Source organism: Chroicocephalus ridibundus, chromosome 7 (genome assembly GCF_963924245.1).
Source record: "Chroicocephalus ridibundus chromosome 7, bChrRid1.1, whole genome shotgun sequence".
Classification (NCBI taxonomy): Eukaryota; Metazoa; Chordata; class Aves; order Charadriiformes; family Laridae; genus Chroicocephalus; species Chroicocephalus ridibundus.
In genome coordinates, this window is record NC_086290.1 from 43,286,131 (window position 1) to 43,304,824 (window position 18,694).

At 41.1% G+C, this 18,694-nt stretch overlaps 1 protein-coding gene across 10 annotated transcripts in view; it reads right to left on the minus strand.

Moving 5' to 3' along the window:
* Positions 1–18,694, minus strand: part of AGAP1 (ArfGAP with GTPase domain, ankyrin repeat and PH domain 1) — a 380,589-nt gene that overhangs the window by 198,856 nt on the left and 163,039 nt on the right. For 9 of the 10 annotated variants that reach the window (XM_063341692.1, XM_063341691.1, XM_063341694.1 and 6 more), the window contains 2 exons: positions 13,078–13,205; positions 1,817–1,972 (listed from right to left, as the gene is read on the minus strand). In XM_063341692.1, coding sequence (XP_063197762.1) covers positions 1,817–1,972; positions 13,078–13,205 — 284 coding nt within the window. The remainder of the gene's footprint in view (positions 1–1,816; positions 1,973–13,077; positions 13,206–18,694) is intronic. The other variant, XM_063341688.1, reaches the window with a different exon arrangement.

The window sequence follows — 18,694 nt, forward strand, 5'->3', positions numbered from 1 at the left end:
TGAACTAATTCTGAAAAGTCAAATTTTTATTTTTTTCTTTTCCAAAGAACTTGTTTTCCCCCCAATTTTCCCTCAGTTACTAGACATTAAGACAGCAATCGACATCCTCTCATATTAGCAAATCTGGTTCTTACTATGCTATTCTCACAAACCAGAGCTTTATGTTTCCAGCAAACACAGCTGACAACGTTCTTCTCAAGCCTTTTCCCATGATCGTAGATGGTATATGTTTCTCTTTATTCACTTTCTCAAATTTACACCAACTCCAGTTGAAAACATCCCCAATTTCCCAAACGTCAACACCATCTATACAGCCCTTACAGCATTTTATGCATCCTTCAGACCAGAAATGGTCGGCGAATGCTTTCAAGGGATGCTGTAGCGTCTTGGCTCTATTTCCAGAGGTATTACTCTGCTGGCAGTTTCTGGGCTGACACTGACACCTAGTGGGACTGGTAACTCCTGAGTATATCCAAACAGCAGCCAGTATTCCCACCAAGAGGAGGAAATCCACACGATTGCTATAAAATATCAGTGTCAAAATTGGCAACATTTTCACCTACCGCTCATTTTCGCACGCTTTGTTGTTTTGCACCCAAACGTTTGCACCTAAACCCAAATGCAAGGTTTTCATTCCTTTGTAGGAGTTTGAAGACCTACAGTTTTTAAATCAAAATATCACTGTTGAGGTGGGCACATGGAATACGAGCCCTTGGGACTCTGTGCTGTCACTCTGCACTCAAAAACGATGATAAAACTTTCCACTTGCTAAAGGCTGAGAGGTCATATTTTATTCAGATACAAGGAAATGGTTTCACCCTTTTTGTATGTGGTTCCCTGGATACAACAAAGGAGCGAGCTGGCTTTGGGAAGTGAACGTGACATCACCTTTGAAATAAAAAAAAATATAAACTTTTTAAGATGACAGGGAAGATGGGGCTTTCTAAACGCAACTGACATGGAGCTACAATTACCAAAGGACTTATATGGGAGCCCACAGGGATTCTATGTTTGCTATAAAGCATGTCAAGAGCGTCAAAAAACTGCTTAGAGAACCACAATTACGCACGCAATACAATCCCAAAGCTTTCGGCAAGACTGCTAAACTAAGGAAATGATCACTCAAGGCTTCATTATCATTTCCCAAACTACTTATGCATAACAACGACCCATCATATTGGACCACTCAAGCTTTCTATTTAGTACGGGGTTTTTTTTGCCTCTCAATGAAGCAAAAACCAGATGGTTTGGGAAGGAAAAAAAATATCTTTATCATCTCCATCATCTCTTTTAACCCTGGAAATGAAAAGTGAGTTGAGACTGTACAGTAATAAAAGTAGTAAAGTAATAAAAGGTAGTTACTTTGCAGTACCACACGGTATTCCCCTGGTAGACCCTGAGACCTCTCTACAAACACAGGAGACTCGAGAAGGAAGCCTCGAGTCAGCAGTATTATTGAGAATAAGGGCAGGAGCGGGGAGCAGAGGCCCAGCTTTCTCTTCAATTACTGCCAAACCAGGGAATCTAGACAGGTCTGAGAATTAAAGTCAGACAAAGGCTCCAGAATTCAACCATGGATTCATTTGTTTCACTGCAATTCCCAGTAGGATAACTTCACCGTATTTAGTTTCTCTTTAAGTTCTTGAACAGAACAGCACCACGGTAACTCTAAGATGGTTTAGTTTTCAAGCCTATAGATTCATCTCAACAATTCTGTCTGGATTAGACCAGCTGAACTCAACAGGTCTGAAGTTCAGGCCGCCACCACAGAGCACTATGTAAAACACAGCAATGGTCTCCTCCTTGGCTCACTCACCGTGAAGAGGTTGGATCGGCGCTTGGACTGTTTACGGACAGGAGTTGGTGTGTTGGCAGTGGGAGGAACATCAATCCGCAGCTCCTTCTGGCTGGTGCTTGGAGTTGATGGGACAGAGGAGGAATAATCACTTAAACTCCCTCCTCCATTACTGGTCTGCAAGGATTAAAGTTAGTTTTAAACAGTGATACACTGCTTTCAAGAAATTACAATCCACAGCTGTATCTGATTTAGTCCTGATATGCGAGAACAGCAGCCTAGGCTCAGGCACACAGCGGGACTGCTCTACTGCCACTTTTCCACACGTTTCTATTCCAAGCTCTTCAATATTTTCCCTGCCATTATTTTTCGAAAACTTAGACAGTTCTGTTGATATGGCAAGGCACATTTTCATTCTACACAATATAATCTTAACTGGATATAAACAGTTTCATTTATTTTACTAGTATAAAAGTAAGCAAAACACTGGGGCAAGGCTAAATTCTCTTTTTCTACTTTGAAACTGCTAAACAAAATTCTGCCTTAAGCCTCAAAAAAATACCTAGTGCCATAGAACTGCATTGCTAGGCTTAATCCTAGTCTGGAGACATTAGTTCACTGAAGCCTAATCAAGAAAATTAAAATAATTCAATGGTATAAAATGGCTACCAACGCGTTTTCTGAAGCCATTGGTACAGAGATCCAGAACTTTAAAGGAAGACATTCCAATTTATCCAAAGTAGCCAAAAATGTAAACTTACATCACAGCCTTGTAAGAAATAAAGCAGTCACTCAGCCTATAAAACAATGAATTGTGGCAACGAGTTACTGATAGCAGGAAGGTAAGGAAAATGGACAGAATGGAAAGAACCAAAAAATGATTAAGACCAAAGTCTTGATTTCTTTTTTCTTCTTTCTAATTACTACACACAACACAAATGAGTACTAAGATCATCATTAAAAAGGATGTGGAAGTAGCCTAGAAGGACAAAAGTAGAGATTTTTTTCCTATCAGATACAAATATACCCTTTGAGGATACACTGTATACGCTGATGGAGGACCAAGGCATGGAAAAAAGGTGGAAAATTCTGCACGCTGCAGATGAAAAGCTCAGAAGAGCAGCAGCAGGTGAAGGGTCTGGGCAGCAGCTTACAGGTAACTTCGGAGGGGGGAAATGAAGGTCTGAGAAGCACACGAAAGGGTGAAAGAACATCTTTAAAGCAGCCAAGTTTCCTACAAGAAGTGAGGAAAGAGGGTATTTCCAGGATGCCTGAGGAGAAGAATTCTCCCACGATGCTTAACGCGTGACTTGGTCTCATCTTAATTGCTGTAGGTAGGAATTCACCGGGTGAAGCTGGTAAAGAAAAGCAGGGATTCCAGTGCCTACTCCTCAGTGTCACTCCTACAAGAGTGACGGATCTTACTCAAACTCAAAGCTGCCATGCAGGGAAGGCACCAGCAGTGTGACAGGACTCCTCACGCACTCCTTGGAGGTCAGGGTATGGACCGGGATTTTCAAATTGCAAGCAGTCAAGATGAAGGCTCTGAAGGAGCACCAAGTATGAGACAATCCTTGATATCATCCAGTTGAAGTCTCTTTTAATCTTTTTTTTTTTTTTTTTTTTTTTTTAAAAATTCAAGAAGCAAAGGATATAAAGGAAGAGGCATGAGACAAGCAGCTCATGTTTGGGCTGAAGGGCCACTCAATCCAGGAATGCCACTCTGAGAGTCACTCTTTCTCTGTAAATGACAACATGCTCCTCATCTCATTCCTGTGTGACAGGATAGGACTGACAACACAGAAAAGGAGCTTTTCAATGGAGAAAGTTCTCCTCTTCCCCTCTTTAAATAAAGATATATCCATATATATAAAGGACACTGAATTTCATCTTCCCTTCATTCTGATGGAATTGGAGAAGCGTGGCTTGTGAGGAAGCCAGAGGTAAGGATTCTCAAAGCAACAGAGGATCTTGAGAGAATTTTTCTACATTTTCAGGTGCCCAGAGGAAGCAGCAAGCGGAATTTGGAGAGAGCCCAAGCTGCATGAAACAAAGGAGATGAAAGAACGAGAGCTGAAACGATCATTTTTAGTGTCCTAAAAGAGAATGGTAACACCAGAGACAGGAGTAGGACAACCTGGGAAGAACTGACCTTAATTTACCCCTCATTCGCTTTCCCCTTCTCTATGGCATCTTGCTAAGACACTAAGTACCACGAACAACACACAGGAGAGTAAATGACCTGCAGGAAGACGCACACCAAACCCGTGGAAGTCAGAGATTACCTCTCCAAAGAAACACAGAGTCCTGCATGAAAAAAAAAAGTAATGAGAAAACAACCTGTAAGTAGGACACAAAGTAATCGCCAAAAGTTTGACGAAGTTCAAACAGCCGAAGACTTTGAAAATGAGTACTCAAAGCACTGAATGTGTGAGAGATGAGGAAGGTGGTACGGAAGCCTTAAAACATGTCTGACAACAGAAGGTGGAGGAGGAGGACATCTGAATGCTCATCAACCGTACAACAGCATTGGAGGAAGAGACCAAAGACACTGGTGGCAAGGAATGGTTTTCAGACTAGAGTGGTGAGGGACCTACTTCCCACTCTGCCATGAATCAACCAAACTGGGGTGAGAGAAATGAGGGAGAAGGAAATCTAAGGAAGCAACCATTAATGGGAAGAAGGCACTGAACACATTGAAGATTAAAGCCATACAGCTGCAAGGCTCACCCGAGGAGAAAGAAAAAAAAAAGATGACAATAAAGAATGAAGACGGTGGAGAAAAGAAGAAAAATCACAACAGGGTTATGCCTCAAAACATTCAGAAGCCTCTTCTACAGGAAGGCCAGGAAAGAGGCAAGAAGGAAGGATTCAGATGTTGTACACTGATGACAGGATTTGCACCACGAGCTGCAGAAAATAAAAGGATGAAGCTATGTATGTTTCATAGTATTGATCAATTTGATAACTATGCACCTCTACCTTTTTCTTTTTTAAACTCCACTTTTTTTTTTTTTTTTAAACTCCAAATAACAGATTTCTACCCTAAGGGCCTATTTCCCAGACAGAGCACATAAAGGATTCCCTAAAATTTACCTTTTGAATCTTTCGTCATCTTATAGCATCTTTTTAGTTTTTGCAGTGAGGCACTGTCTCCTGGGTTTTTAAGTGATTTATTTTCCAGGAGTGAGTAACTCCTGAAGGAAAACACACACATGTTGGGCATTCTAGTCCCCAAAGACAACATTCCTTTACAGACAGCTTCTACAAAAGAAGTCCTGCAGGCAATGTTTCTCTTCCCACATACTAACCCCACTGGATTTCCAACTTTGTTAATAAAATTCTGAGGTGGTTTCAAAATAAGCCATGTCAAATCCGCTGGCTGGAAAAAAAAATATTAATCTAGTGCAATAAAAGACCTAAAAGTGGAAAACTTCAAGGCTTCCACAGAATAAAAGCATGGCTACCAACACTGAACAAGCTCCAACTCCGACTGAGGGGGCCAATAATTTGCAAACACAGAAAACTACACGGCTGCTCTGAAGCACCTCCACAGACAGAATGGGTTTGACAAGAAAAAGCTCAGATGTGACTTCCAAGTTACAGCCTGCCGAGACAGTAGCAATGAAAAAATGCAACCAGACAAGCACTTGCAAACCATATTCCTGGTAACATCTGAACCTAACGTACTGATGAAGGAAGGAAAAGGTGGGGAGTGGTCTCTGTCGGGTTGTTTGCTTGTACCAAATAGAAGTCTAGGGACCTTGCCCTATTAAGATTGTAAAGAGCAATCTCCTGCCATCAGTATGTACGCGTTTAATAAGAAGTTCATTGGAGTGAGGTACAGAATTTAGGACACATGACAATAACTATAATTCACAGAACTGAACGTTTGTCCCCAGTCATAAAAATCAAGCCAGCAAATCTGAAGAACAATGTTCCTTACAGCACATGTAACCCAACACGTATTGAATATAAACCCATTTGCTGACTATAGACAAATTTGTGGCAGTCAAACCCAATCAGATAAGCACTCTAATACCCACTGGGACATTGCACAGCTTCACATTACCTTTTCAATCAAGTTTTTCCACTAAGCTGCTCTCAAGAGTTGGACAGACCCGAGACGTCAGCATAAAGGGCCAGTTCTGTGAGTCACTGCTCCATCCAGAGTCATGGCAACAGGAACAGAGGTCAATCAAATGACTCTAGGTAGGGAAACTATTAGCCCCAGTAGAACCATTTACACTGCTACATCCCTGTTTGGCTTTCTCAGGTGACAGATTTTCCCCTTCTCATTAAGGCAGCGTGCCCATTCTGAAACGCACTCGGCTTCTGGACATAGACAGTACAACCTTGAATTTCCTTCCTGCTAGGAAGATACACAGCCTGACGGTGGTCAGTGAACTTCAGCCCATTGCTACACAAAACCCTGGAAGCCTTTAATTTCGGGGATATGTTATTTCTAGAACAGACTTTCTGTGAACAGCCAATACTTCGTTTACAGAAATGTATACCTTTAGTATCTATATGGGCTTCTAGCTTTGTTGCCACATAGACTGATGCTGTAAAAAACCCCCTCAGGGTCACAGCAGCAAGCACAAATTTAGCAGAATATTGTCACTACACTGTTACCAGACCAGAAGAAGGCAGACGAAGCTATCAACCTGCCATAACTTGACCAAATAGGACCATTCAATACCTCAAAGGCAGACACTACTGCCAGTGAAAGCGTGAAAGCCTGTAATGAGATTCCTGCTGGTACAACATGAAAAAAATAAAACTTTGTACACAACGTCCACAATTCCGTGCAGAAAAAGGATCAAAACCCACACTTTCAAAGCTCTTATGTATTTCAGATTTCCTTAGTAAACAAACCGGTGAGTAATCTACCTGGCATGACAGGAGCTCAGCAGTGACCTGCATTAAGAAAAGGTTGGATTTGTCCTCATATTTGCGAGGGGCATGCTCCTGACTGGCCCAATACACAAAGGCAGCAAAATATTCACCTTATATCTTATATAAATTATCTGGTATTGACAAATGATTCATAAAGCTTACGCAATCAAGCCAAACCACCGAATGAGAGCATCGGAAGAAAAAAGCTGGAATTTTTCTTCATGACAAGTAACCCGATTCAAACCGAATCGATGTTTTTTTCTGTTCTCTGGATATACCAGGAGCCTTCCAGAAAAAAAAAAAATCACATCTAACCACTGCTTGAGAAGAAAATGAAGGCAGCAGGTCTTACTTCTAAAACAGGCAAGAGATTGCCAGAGCTTCAGCGAGCCTGGGAACAGTTGGAATAAAACAAGCCTTGATCAAAAGCGCAGACTACATACCCTACAACAGAACGCATTTGGTATCTGCACGTTCTGTTCTTGAGAAAAACAGGGAAAAGCATATTTCTGTAGAAACACAGAAGCCTCATGGAAAATCCTTTAGTCGGGGCGCATTTTTCTTTGCCCACTTGCGTACAGTTTCTCTTCTGAAAGTCACATTATTTCAGTCTTTCATCTGAAAACACTATAGGTGGGAGTCCAATTTATCCAAGGGATTTTGGTGATATACAGCCACACATCCGAAGATAGATCAAGGAGGAAACCAGTCCTTGCCTTAGCAAAAGCCAGAAAACTTTGAGCGTGCTGCTGTGGAATACAAATTTGACAGCTGATTTCAAACCTAGGTCCAGATAAATGACTCTGGAGATGTCAGCAAGTCTATCCCTCCCCATTATGACCAAATTGTCTTGTAATAATTGTATTATTTCCCTGTATTTAGCAGTTTATCCTCACCCTTTGGGACATATTAGAACTTGTCCGTCTTGGGAGCTTTTGTCTTTTCTCATTGCAACAGCAAGGTAGAGGAAAGAGCAGATCTGTCCTCTCAGAAAGACCAAAGAGCACCAAGAGAATCTGAAGACAACACCTGAAGATAAAGTAAGCTGGCACATAAAAAAAAAAAAGAGTCACCTCGGTGAAATAGCATTTAGTTAAGCAAAAGTGACAACAGGCTTCAGTGTTACAGTGGCAGCAACTGTGTTGTAAACTGGAAAATCTAAGAAGATCAAGTCTGAGTCTGAAGAACTTAGAAAGGAAAAGGTAACACTGGGCATAACAAAAACTAATCAGGAACGTAACTGCCACCCTGTGAAGGTAAAGAAAGGAAGAAAAAGCACACCTAGAGATGCACTGAGTTTTAACATTTGAGTCCCGGAGAACGCACTTCCATATACATGTGTGCTGCGTGGAAAACTATGCACGCGAATGAAGGGGAATACGTACACACATATATACACACACACACACACACATAAAAAACCACTTTTTTCAAATAAATGTTAGAGATTACTTAGAAATAACCCTGTAAATACAAAAGGATTATGATGTATGTTGCAACAGTATTAAATATTGTTTTCATTTCTCTTGCAGCTTCTGGTTCGCAATTACATGACAAAGCAGAAGGAAAAGCTAGTTAAGCTCTTCTTTATTCAAGTGCCCAAAATACTACAACAGAGTATTTCATCCCAAATGACCCCCGCTATAAATAAGATAATTGTACCCTACTATTTAGTGCTTATCCATAATCAGGTCTCATATACAGTATAATAATGGATGATTAAGCTGACTGCACTTTTAATACTTTAATTTACATATTTAGACAAACATGCTGTAGTAAAAACTTTATGGAGGCATAGCGCAAGCGTAAATAATGCGTCTTTATAGATTTGCAGCAGGTAGTAGGGAGCAAGCTTGTGTGCTAGCCATGCCTGAGCTGCAGTTTAGTAAAAATCCACGTGAAGCTCCACAGCTTTCTCAGGAATAATGCAAATCTCCTAGGAGAGTGACACTGCTGAGCAGGAAACACATTTCTGTGCACTGCAGTCCATATGTGTAATGATTTTACGGATGACTTTACACAGCAGCACTCAGTACTCGCTCAGGTAATATTTTTAAACTCAGAGCACGGAAGGTGTGGTGTCTAAGGCCCCTCTGTCACGGTGGAATATATGTAGTACAGGTAGACATAGAAAAGCGCAGGCACGCACAGCAAGGACACGGTGCCATCTCAATCCCCTGTCACAGCAGAACGGAAACAGCTTAATTCCAGGGGAGAGAGCAAGTGTGGAAATACATGCAGACTATAGATTTCAAGGAAGTGTAGTCACTGGTAAATAAGCTTTTCATTTTGCCTTCAAAACTGGAGTCCACAAGTAAGCTCACACTGCTAGGGACCCCGAGCTGCCACCTCCACATCATCAATTTGTCTGAAGAGGGGCCCAAAGTCTTTCACACAAACAGCAACTATGGGTATCGTGCCACGTGATTTTCAGATGTTTTCACAACCGCGTAAACTTAAAAACAGACACACCTCCAGGTAGCTACCCAACAGGCTATCCAGTACAGGGCTATTTCACACGGACTTCTGATGCATCTCGAGCTCGGGTGGAATGTACTGAGGACCAGAGGTGGTGCCCACCTGAGCAGCCTCATGGTTTTCGGAACAAGATGATCCCCCCTTCCAGAGTCAGGGCAGAGAAAAGAGCCCTTTGGAACTGCTGGATATTAGCACTATTCATGTAGCTTAAGTATCTTAAACTGTATCGCAAAAATGCCTTCCTGGTATGCCAGATGGAAAGGACGAGCAAATTCCATCAGTGCACGAATGAGTAGGGAAAGGGAATGCCTATATGGTTTTGTGATGTAAGGGAAACTCATGCTCTTTTGAAATAAGATTCAGCATGGTCTACAAGCATATCATGTGTAGAAAGACTGGCAAGAGGTGGGGTAGAGGGAAAGGAAAGGTGGCATAGAGATGGGGAGGACGGAAGATACTGGTCCGTAATCTCCTCAGCGTGCATTTCTTGTTGATGGCCAAAGTAAAAAGACCTATCCTGAGATACCCTGTGGCCGATAAGAGGCCTTCAATACACTAAACATCATTTCTTCCTCTCAAAACAATCCAGTCTACTCTCTTGAAGCATTCAGAAAAACCAGAAGGTGATCTGCTGACTGAAGTACTTCTCAATGCATCAGACAGATCAATTCTTTCCTAGCAGAATACAAGCAATATTGCACCATCCTTCTTGTTGACACGGTATACAATTGTTCTGTCCATCATGAATTGTGAATGATATCCTTGGGTTTGAGAATAAAATTCTTTGCATGCATTCTGTGCTGCCCTGAAAGCCAACATATGTCTGTGAAGTACTTGCAGCAAGGGTTATTGACTCTGGCTATTCAAAGGTTTCCAAGTAAAACCCTCACCTCGACTGACATACTTGTATTATAAACAAAAAGTCAGAGAAGGAACACAGAAGGAGAACCTGCTGCAAACACAAGTGGATTTCGTCATTGGAATAGGAAGCATCTCATTCTGTGAACCAGGTCTCTGGAAATACGTAAGTGCATGAGTGGAGTGTAGACATATCTGAAAGCATTTTCTAGACAGGGATGACTGGACATGAGTACAGGTATGCACGCAAACACACAAACAAGTCTTTCACTGTTTGAATACTGAAACTACCGGGTGGAGAAGCCCTTGTTGGTATTAAAACGTAGAATTTCCCCCAAGGTATGCTAAGGACTAGACTGGGTAAGGTGACACTTTTCTTTGTTTCTTTTTTCCTTTCTCTAAAGCCTAAGCTCTTGACTGCAGAGTCATCTGAGGAGTTTGCAGGAGTTAGATCACCAGTGGTCCAACCAGAGAAGGAACAATATCTCACTCTCTCTGAAGTGATCTGTGTAACCACTACTTCTGAAGGCTTTCACTCCTGTAGAGAATGCAAGTGGCAGGGCACTGTAATAACAACATTTTTGATTCGTGGAGGAAATCTTCAATGAAACATCATTATGTCAAAAGAGATGTTCTAAAGGGCAAGACACCAGCCAGTCTTCCAGCCAAGATCAGAGATGGTAAATCTTCCCCCAGATCATCTTAAACTTGGAATTGCAGTTGCAAAGTTCTTTTAAGTCTAGGATAAGGATTCAGCTTCCTTTCCTTAAACAAGGTCATACTGCCTTTAAGTGTAGCACAAAGGCGATAAGACATGAAACAGATTTATGGCCTATACTCTTAGGCATGACATCAGTCTCGGAAAACAGACATCTTTGACTGGTATTGCAATTGCCCCATTAGATAATTATGCCAGCTGGTAAAGGAAGAACATTATTTCACGTTTACTGAAACAGACTGTAAGGACCCTTATCAGAAAAGCTACCTTGGTCTTGATTTTCCTAAACAGTCCTTATCACTGGCAAGAAGTTTGCTGTGTAGGTGAAGTACTGGTCTCGAATTCAGTATTTGTTGCTGGCTTACAAACTGGACTTGTGCAGGAAACTGGTGAGAACCTAGATGTTTGATGTTTTTTAATCAAACAAGCTTCATTAACAAGAAGGGTGACCTCAACTGCTTTAAGACAATGCAGAACAGAGATGCAGCTGGCTAAGACTGGGTTGTGCAAAGCACCATCTATCCTCCTTAGAAAGTCTTAAAAAACTATATATTCATCAAGAGACTGAGTAAACTAGATCATTCTTGGATCCATGAGTAAGATCAGTACTGGAAATGGCGCTATTTGTTCTCCACATTTCTGTGACAGCACGTTTCCTCTTTCATCACTGAATAGGATGGGTCTCAGGTAGCCCCTACAGACAGCATAATTCCTCTCTAAAAGAATGAACATACACAACTGCCTGGAGGAAATTGTTTGGAACAAAAACTTTTCATACAGAAGGTCAGTTCCAAGCACTTATGGCAACAACCTGGTCAGAGAGAGAGTGGCTGAGGAAACTTGGTGAATGTCACATACGACAAGAAAGGGGAGAACGTCTTCCATATGAGGAACTTCATCAGAAGAGTCATGGACCTTAGCACCTGCTTTAGAAAAGGGGATCTGAACTTCAGCATTTTCTTTTGGTGTAATCAGCAGAAGTAAGAGTCATAATCTGAGGTTGGTATCTGGGCCCAGCTCAAGGCAGAACATCCCACAGCAAAGAACTCTAAGATCAAACTGGTATCTGCATCTTTAGAGTTAACCCAATGGTGGAAGTTTTGTTGAGGGCATAGAAAGAGCCGTTCACTATGAGCAAAGAACTACAGCCTTCATCCTGTGGTATAAATCTAACCAGAGGGCTTTCAGAACATGTCAAATGGAAGAAAAAAAGCCACCACCACCACCAAACTTTCCCCCAAAGACAGAACACTTCTTCACTACGCTGCTTTCTATCAAAAAGCAGACATTCTCAGTGTGGGAGAAAGGTCCATAGATAAAACAAAACCTCACACGGGTGGCTCAAGACTGCAACGTAACCTTAGGAAGACATTATTGGCACGTTATTGAGTTTAAACTGAAAAACACACCAGGAAAGCTGGTGGTTATCAGACTATTCAGACTGCTATAGTGGAAATTAGGCCACAGTTCTGGCCACAGATTGTCAGGGTCAACGTGACGGTCCTGTATGTCCATCTGCCAAGAGTGAGAGCACAGAGCCGGACTACAATCTGCCTGGCTGCAGAGGTCTTGGATCTGAATGACAGAGCTTATACGCATCCTAACTGTGAATGTATGCAAAGATTACCACTTGGCACTACAAAACAAAGATACCGAGGAAGGGTATCACAAGGGAAATAAAGGAGAGTGTATTAATGTATGTGGGTAAAAAAAAGTGTAAGTTAGGAAATGCTGGTATTAACCGTGTTTCCAAAAATACCATCAAGGCCACCAGCCTTTCCTGCCATACATTAAGGTAGTGTTTTATTTTTACACACAGTATCTACAAGTCAATAGCAACATATATGGCTATGTCATTAATGGGAATCATTTCAATTGAGCATAACAGAGACAGGCAATTACAACTGCACGCAGTGCTCACAAATGTAAAATTCTAGCATGCTAACCACTGAGATACACCAGCTATTATCACTCAGCACACAACTGAATGAGAACAATAACCAAAAACACAGTGAGGTAATTTTAAAACACAGTACAGCAAATCCCGCTATCGTAACAATTGATCTACTTAGAACAGCAGGCTGCTGGGCATAAATCAGTATGATCAAAGATGCTTTTATAGCCAAACTATTTTACTGCAGCAGTTTCTTGAAACAAAGTCAAGTCAATGAAAAAGAAAAAAAATTTGCTTCAAACTACAGATCACTGATACCTTTCAAAAAATGCCAACTACCTATCATGCTGCAAAAAGAGCACTGGCATTAAACACATTAGATGAAAAGCAACCTATCCGTTCCTTTTTCAAGCAAGCATTCATTGTAGTCTGTACCTGACTGATATGTACGGCAGAAACCTGGGCAGAACACACGGATGAGTGGCTCGGAGAGTTTGGTAGAGATTTGCAGGGTCCAATCGACAGTTGCTGTTTCTTCCTTGTTGCAACGATCTTCTGAGCAACTAAAGAAAAACAAAACATAGAGGCAGGTAAGCTAAGCACTGGAAAACATGGCACGTCGAAAATACAAGAACGCACAAAACACAAAATAGGGGTTTCCATTGCCAAAGCTTGCTCCAAAAATTCATTGTAATATATCCAATTAAGGTGACAGATGCTGGTGTTCCACAATAAGCTCCACGTGAGACTCCAGCTCTGTTCTCCACATGGATGAAATCACCCTGGAACACTCTCTCCACCAGAGAAGCATCCAAGTAGAAGGGGAAAAGTCAGGTGTGCAAATTACAAAAAACAATACCAAGGATGCTGTAACAAGTCTGTGCTTGTAATATCACATTAACAAAGTTTATGGTAGTACACATTTTCCATTCTTCTTTGGGATGTTCTCCTGGCAGAGAGAAGATAAATATAAACCACACTTGACTAACAATCAAGTTCAAGTGCATCTCAGTGCTATTTACTGGTATGACCCTGGAAGGTGTCCTACATCAGAGAGTGAAGAAAAGTGGCACTTAGGAAACAGAGGCAGGGATCAGAGTCATTAACATCTCTACATGCAGCTTAGCAGACTCAAAATAAAAAACAGAAACAGAGCTGATCTGAAATGCAGCACCCTCCACACCTCTCCTGTATATTTTCCATTTCAAAAAGTCAAACTATTTCAGACATTTGTTCGGTGATACACTGGAATTTCAGTTCATTCCGCTGTTCAGCTTTGGAGACAGCTCTTTTTAGGTCATAAATACCTAAAAATAAAATCCTTTACACTACATTTGTTGCCTACCTTTTGGGTCACAAACTAAAAAGTAAACAAAATTGCAGTTTTCAGAAACAGAGACTAGCAGAGTGGCTAATCAAAAATACCACTAATTAAATTTAGCTTCCTTGCATGCAGTAATCTTCATGAAGTGAAGCACTTCATGCAACTTGTGCGAAGGAGTCTGTCGTCACTTGCACCGTGTCTACCAAAACCAGTGAGGCAGAACGGCAACAATTATCGGCATCTACTTAAAAAGTCACACAGAAACTTGTAATAATCGGACTAACAGCATTCAGTCTGTCTTATTCAGAAAATATAAAAAGATTTTATGTAAATTCCAAGATTATTTTTTCCTCAATACATTATAACACAGGCAGAGAGACTGCAGCAGAGTAAGCATACAATTTCTCCTCAAATGAATGGAATTTTAATAACAACCTGGTCTGTGGCTTATGTTTTTCATGTAAATGAATGATGGCATAACCATGATTTAGTGAGAATACATTGTATAAAAAATGGCTCCTATATATGAAGAAGCAGCTTCATTAGTTACATCCCACCTCCAATAGGCCTCTTATCATCCTGAAAGGATGGTATCAATTAATTTATCTTTCCCTGGCATATTGATCATAACCTTCATCAGCTAATCATGTTTAAATTACAGAGGAATATCGTAGCACTCTGTCATTTCAGACCCATTGGTTTATTGATCTGGAGCCTGGAAAGCCATATATTAAAATATTTTAACACGCATTAGTGAATGCAGAGAGCAAACCGAAGGTCAGATTTTAACATATGCACACGGATTTGTCTTCATCATATGTGGTAAAGACCTAAATTAAGACCAAAACTGAATTAAAACCACACATGAACGAAAACTACCTTTTCAGCAAAAGCTTCCACACTCACATTGAAGAGGTAATTAGTCAAGGAAAATATTTACCTCCTTCCTTCAATCTGAATATCGGTGTGCTTGTAGCATCACGTTAACATACGTCATTCAATCTGGCCAAATTATCACTCTCGGAAGACACGAGGCAAAAAATCTGAAGAGTTTGAACTCACCTACTCAAACGCACAACCTGAATGCTAACTAAGTACTACAAAAGCAGAACCTAAAAAAATAAATAAATTTTAAAGAGGGAAAAAAAAAGGCAAAAACTGTTACTCTAGAAATACACGGATTAGCATGTTAACTAGAATTTTGAAGAGTAATCCACAAAGCAGCTAGGAACTAAACCTTACCCAAAGCAGCACAAAGGGTAATTTATTCTGCGCGTTGTAAAAATAGTAAAATAGCAGCAGAAGATCTAACACTACCTCCTTAAAATTGTGCTACAAATCCTAGAATAGGCCGTTCTTACCCTCAAATTTCTTATCTCTTCCGTCTGTTAGAAAAACGATGTGCCCCCTAACGGAAATCCCCTTCTGAGCTGCCAAACCTTCCCAATTCCCCCTCCGTTTCAGCAACCAGTCCAATATCCCCTCCCGGAGCACGATTCCTCCCGCCTCTCCCCGCTCTTCATTAGGCAACCGGCTCTCCTTTGAGACACCAAACAGTTTTTGCTTCTTTCATTGCAGTCGCATAGCCATCACTCCATAATTAGATCGCATTCAATATTCAAGTGCTCAGGGCTACTTGCCCTTGGATACGATGGTGATACGAGCTTCAGAAGTACCTAAAGGAGTACCCTGACCCTTCAAAGTTTGCAACATATGAAAGACATGACTGATCATCTGTGGGGCAATCGCTGGACTGTCAAAAGACCTACTGTGCTCTTTCTAAAGCTACCTTGAGAGAAGAGATGAAACCTAAATCTTGCCCATCAGAAGTCAATAAAAGGGGTTCAGCACACATCTCCTCAGCAGTGCTGCTGCAAATTCACATTTTCCACATCTTCTGTTTCCGAGAAGAAAGCCCTGAAATACACAAAACTTAAAATGGCTGGCACTGAAAACCCCACAGATCTGCTGACTCCCGCTGCTGACATCTTCAGACACAGTAGTTAAGGAGGAAAAAAACACAGTTAAATGGTTGTGTAGCAAGAGAGAAATACACCATAATTATAAGGACTAACACCAGATCCAGAGGACAGCCATGCCATATCGCTCGTTCAGCCCCCAAACCCGTTTCTGTTACTACATCTTTGTTAGGATGCAAAGCGATGACTCGTTAGTCATTTAGGAGCAGTAGGAAAAATCCTTAAACCAACATATTTTATTTCCGAAACTACAACTATACACAGGTTCACACTGGATGTATGAGCAACTTTGTCAGAGTATTCCTAGATTAGAATACGTCCACAAATGCGAATTATTTTTTTCCAAAAGGCAGTACCACCACTACCGCAGTTTAGGCAGCTGAGTGGGTAGGTGGGATCTCTGCTGAAAAACATACAGCGAGAAATATTGCTTTTCAAGAATGCTGGATGTAAGCTCTGACCATAGGTAAATATCATTTTGCTGTTGAGAGAAGCCAACTAGTGGATGTCATTAACCAATTTAAGACTATTCCGAGTCAAAAACCTTCAGATTAATATCGAAGTGTCTGTAATTGAAATGTCAGTCCAGAGAAAGTTATACAATTAAAACAAATGTTCTTCTAGAAATGTGAATAGAGAACACAAGAAAGCAGAAATATTTTTGCCCCATAGCTTTCAGGTTCCACCTCATCCAAAAGATGATTCAGTCCTTTTGAATTTAATGTGAATATACTTGCTAAGGTCTTTCTCTAAAACAGATGAATACCGACTTAATCTACGTGGCGGATATAAAAAATAATCAAGATAGCGACAAGCATTTCAACTACCTTTAAAAATCAATTGCATTCTCTTTACTTTTATATATTCAATTAAGCTATCAATTTCTGAGAGATTCTTATTGTAACCATCTATCTGTAGTATGAAAAGCTAAACAAAGTTTATTTGCAAAGTCAAGAACTCTTCTGCAAATACACAGGGGTATGCCAAGGATATTTAGAGTCGTAAACCAGAAGAATCGACGTTTAGCAAATATTTGGTCTTTGGGGAAGACTGATGCTAACTTCTAATACATTTAAACTTAATTTCACAAGCCAGAATGACTAGAAGCTATATTTTGCTTTAAGGCCTTGTTAATTAAAAGCATGTGAAATTCCCAGTCTGAAAGATGAATAAAACGTCCAAGTTTGGAGAGAAAGCTCTTGACTTGAATGCCTCTCCTTCCATGCCTGACCTAGCTCGCCAAAACAAAATTAACCTTCCCACCCCCTGCCACTTTCATCTGTAACGCTACTTTTTTGTTAGTCAAAGCACTCGTTGGGAAGCAGCCCCTACTACTAACTTCTGTCTGGGTTGTTTCTTGGAAGGACAGTGGCACTAGGGAGGAAAACTCAGCGTTCCAGCGGTCTCTGAGCTGCCAAGCAAGGTTTTGGCACTCCAGCACAGCAGCTCTGCCTTGCAAACCGCCACCGCTCCCATTTGCACATAGAAATAAGTTACCCGTGCACTAATTTCCCCCTGCAAAGTTCTCCTATTCTGCCCTCAACAGCGTGGGGCTGAGTACCAGAGGACTAAATCCACTCGCAGGAGGAAGAGCGGGTCACCTCCTCTCCCCGAAACCCAGAGCTGTGCCTCCGTAATGAACCCGGCTCCTCTTTGTGCTCCGTTTGGGAGCTAATCACCATTAGAAATACTGTTGCCAGAGTAACTGCTCTGACAGAGTTGTCTTTCCTTGGTTCAAAGGGCTGTTCATCACATGTCAACTCCTTGTGCAGTGCCCAGGCTGCTTCGACGGGGGCAGCCGGGTCTCTAAAATCTCATTAGCACAGCTTAATTCAAGTATAAAGACAAGAAAGGCAGAGGCCTGGGGGGAAAATACTCCTTACAAGAAGTTCAAGACACAAGGTACAACTGTCTCATCTAGCCCCACACCTATTAAAACTGAAAATACAAAGGTACCTCTGCCTCGCACAATAGATGCATTTAGGGAAGCCTCATCTGGCCCAAGACCTGATCAGTTTTAATACAGGTCCTGGAAAACGGATCAATGACCTGATCGCTGCTCTCTTTCCCAAAAGGCAGTGAATGGAGTTACCGCTGCACCCTTTAATGGGGCTTTTTACCAAGAAACACTTGAAATAATAGAAGGGAAGACTCCAGGCATATAATACCTGTAACATCTGGCACTATTTCTCTTCTCAGTTATCACCGGTACAAGAGGATTGCGTATTCAGAAGATGCACACGGTCTTCCTGAATTACTGCTAATTTAAATCAAAATTGGTTTCTCATAAAAATGTGTGTAAGATCATTTATCTTTGCTATGTGTCTGAGTATGAGGGAACACCAGGTTCAGTTAAAACCTGCCAATTTGTGCAAAAGATGGGAATGCAACTCCCATCTAAATTTTCTTCCACTTACTGACAGACAGAAAATAGCTTTCAGCTGAAGTCAGAATGCTCACGGCTGGCTAAAAAACAACAGAAGGGACAAATACTCATGAATACCTATTTTAATGCTGGGGAGAAAAAAAAAATAATATGAAAGTTTACACAAAGATTACCTTTCAACTTGAAACATCACCTCCTACGCTCACAGATCACTTTGAGTGCCGAACAACACAGTATCTTTGCAGAAAGTCTCTGTTCAACTCACATCACCCATTAATGATTAGATCTGTTTTAAATTAAACTCAAGTGCTCTCGATAGAAGGAACGCCCAGACCTCTGAATATGAATGTTGACTTTGTCAAA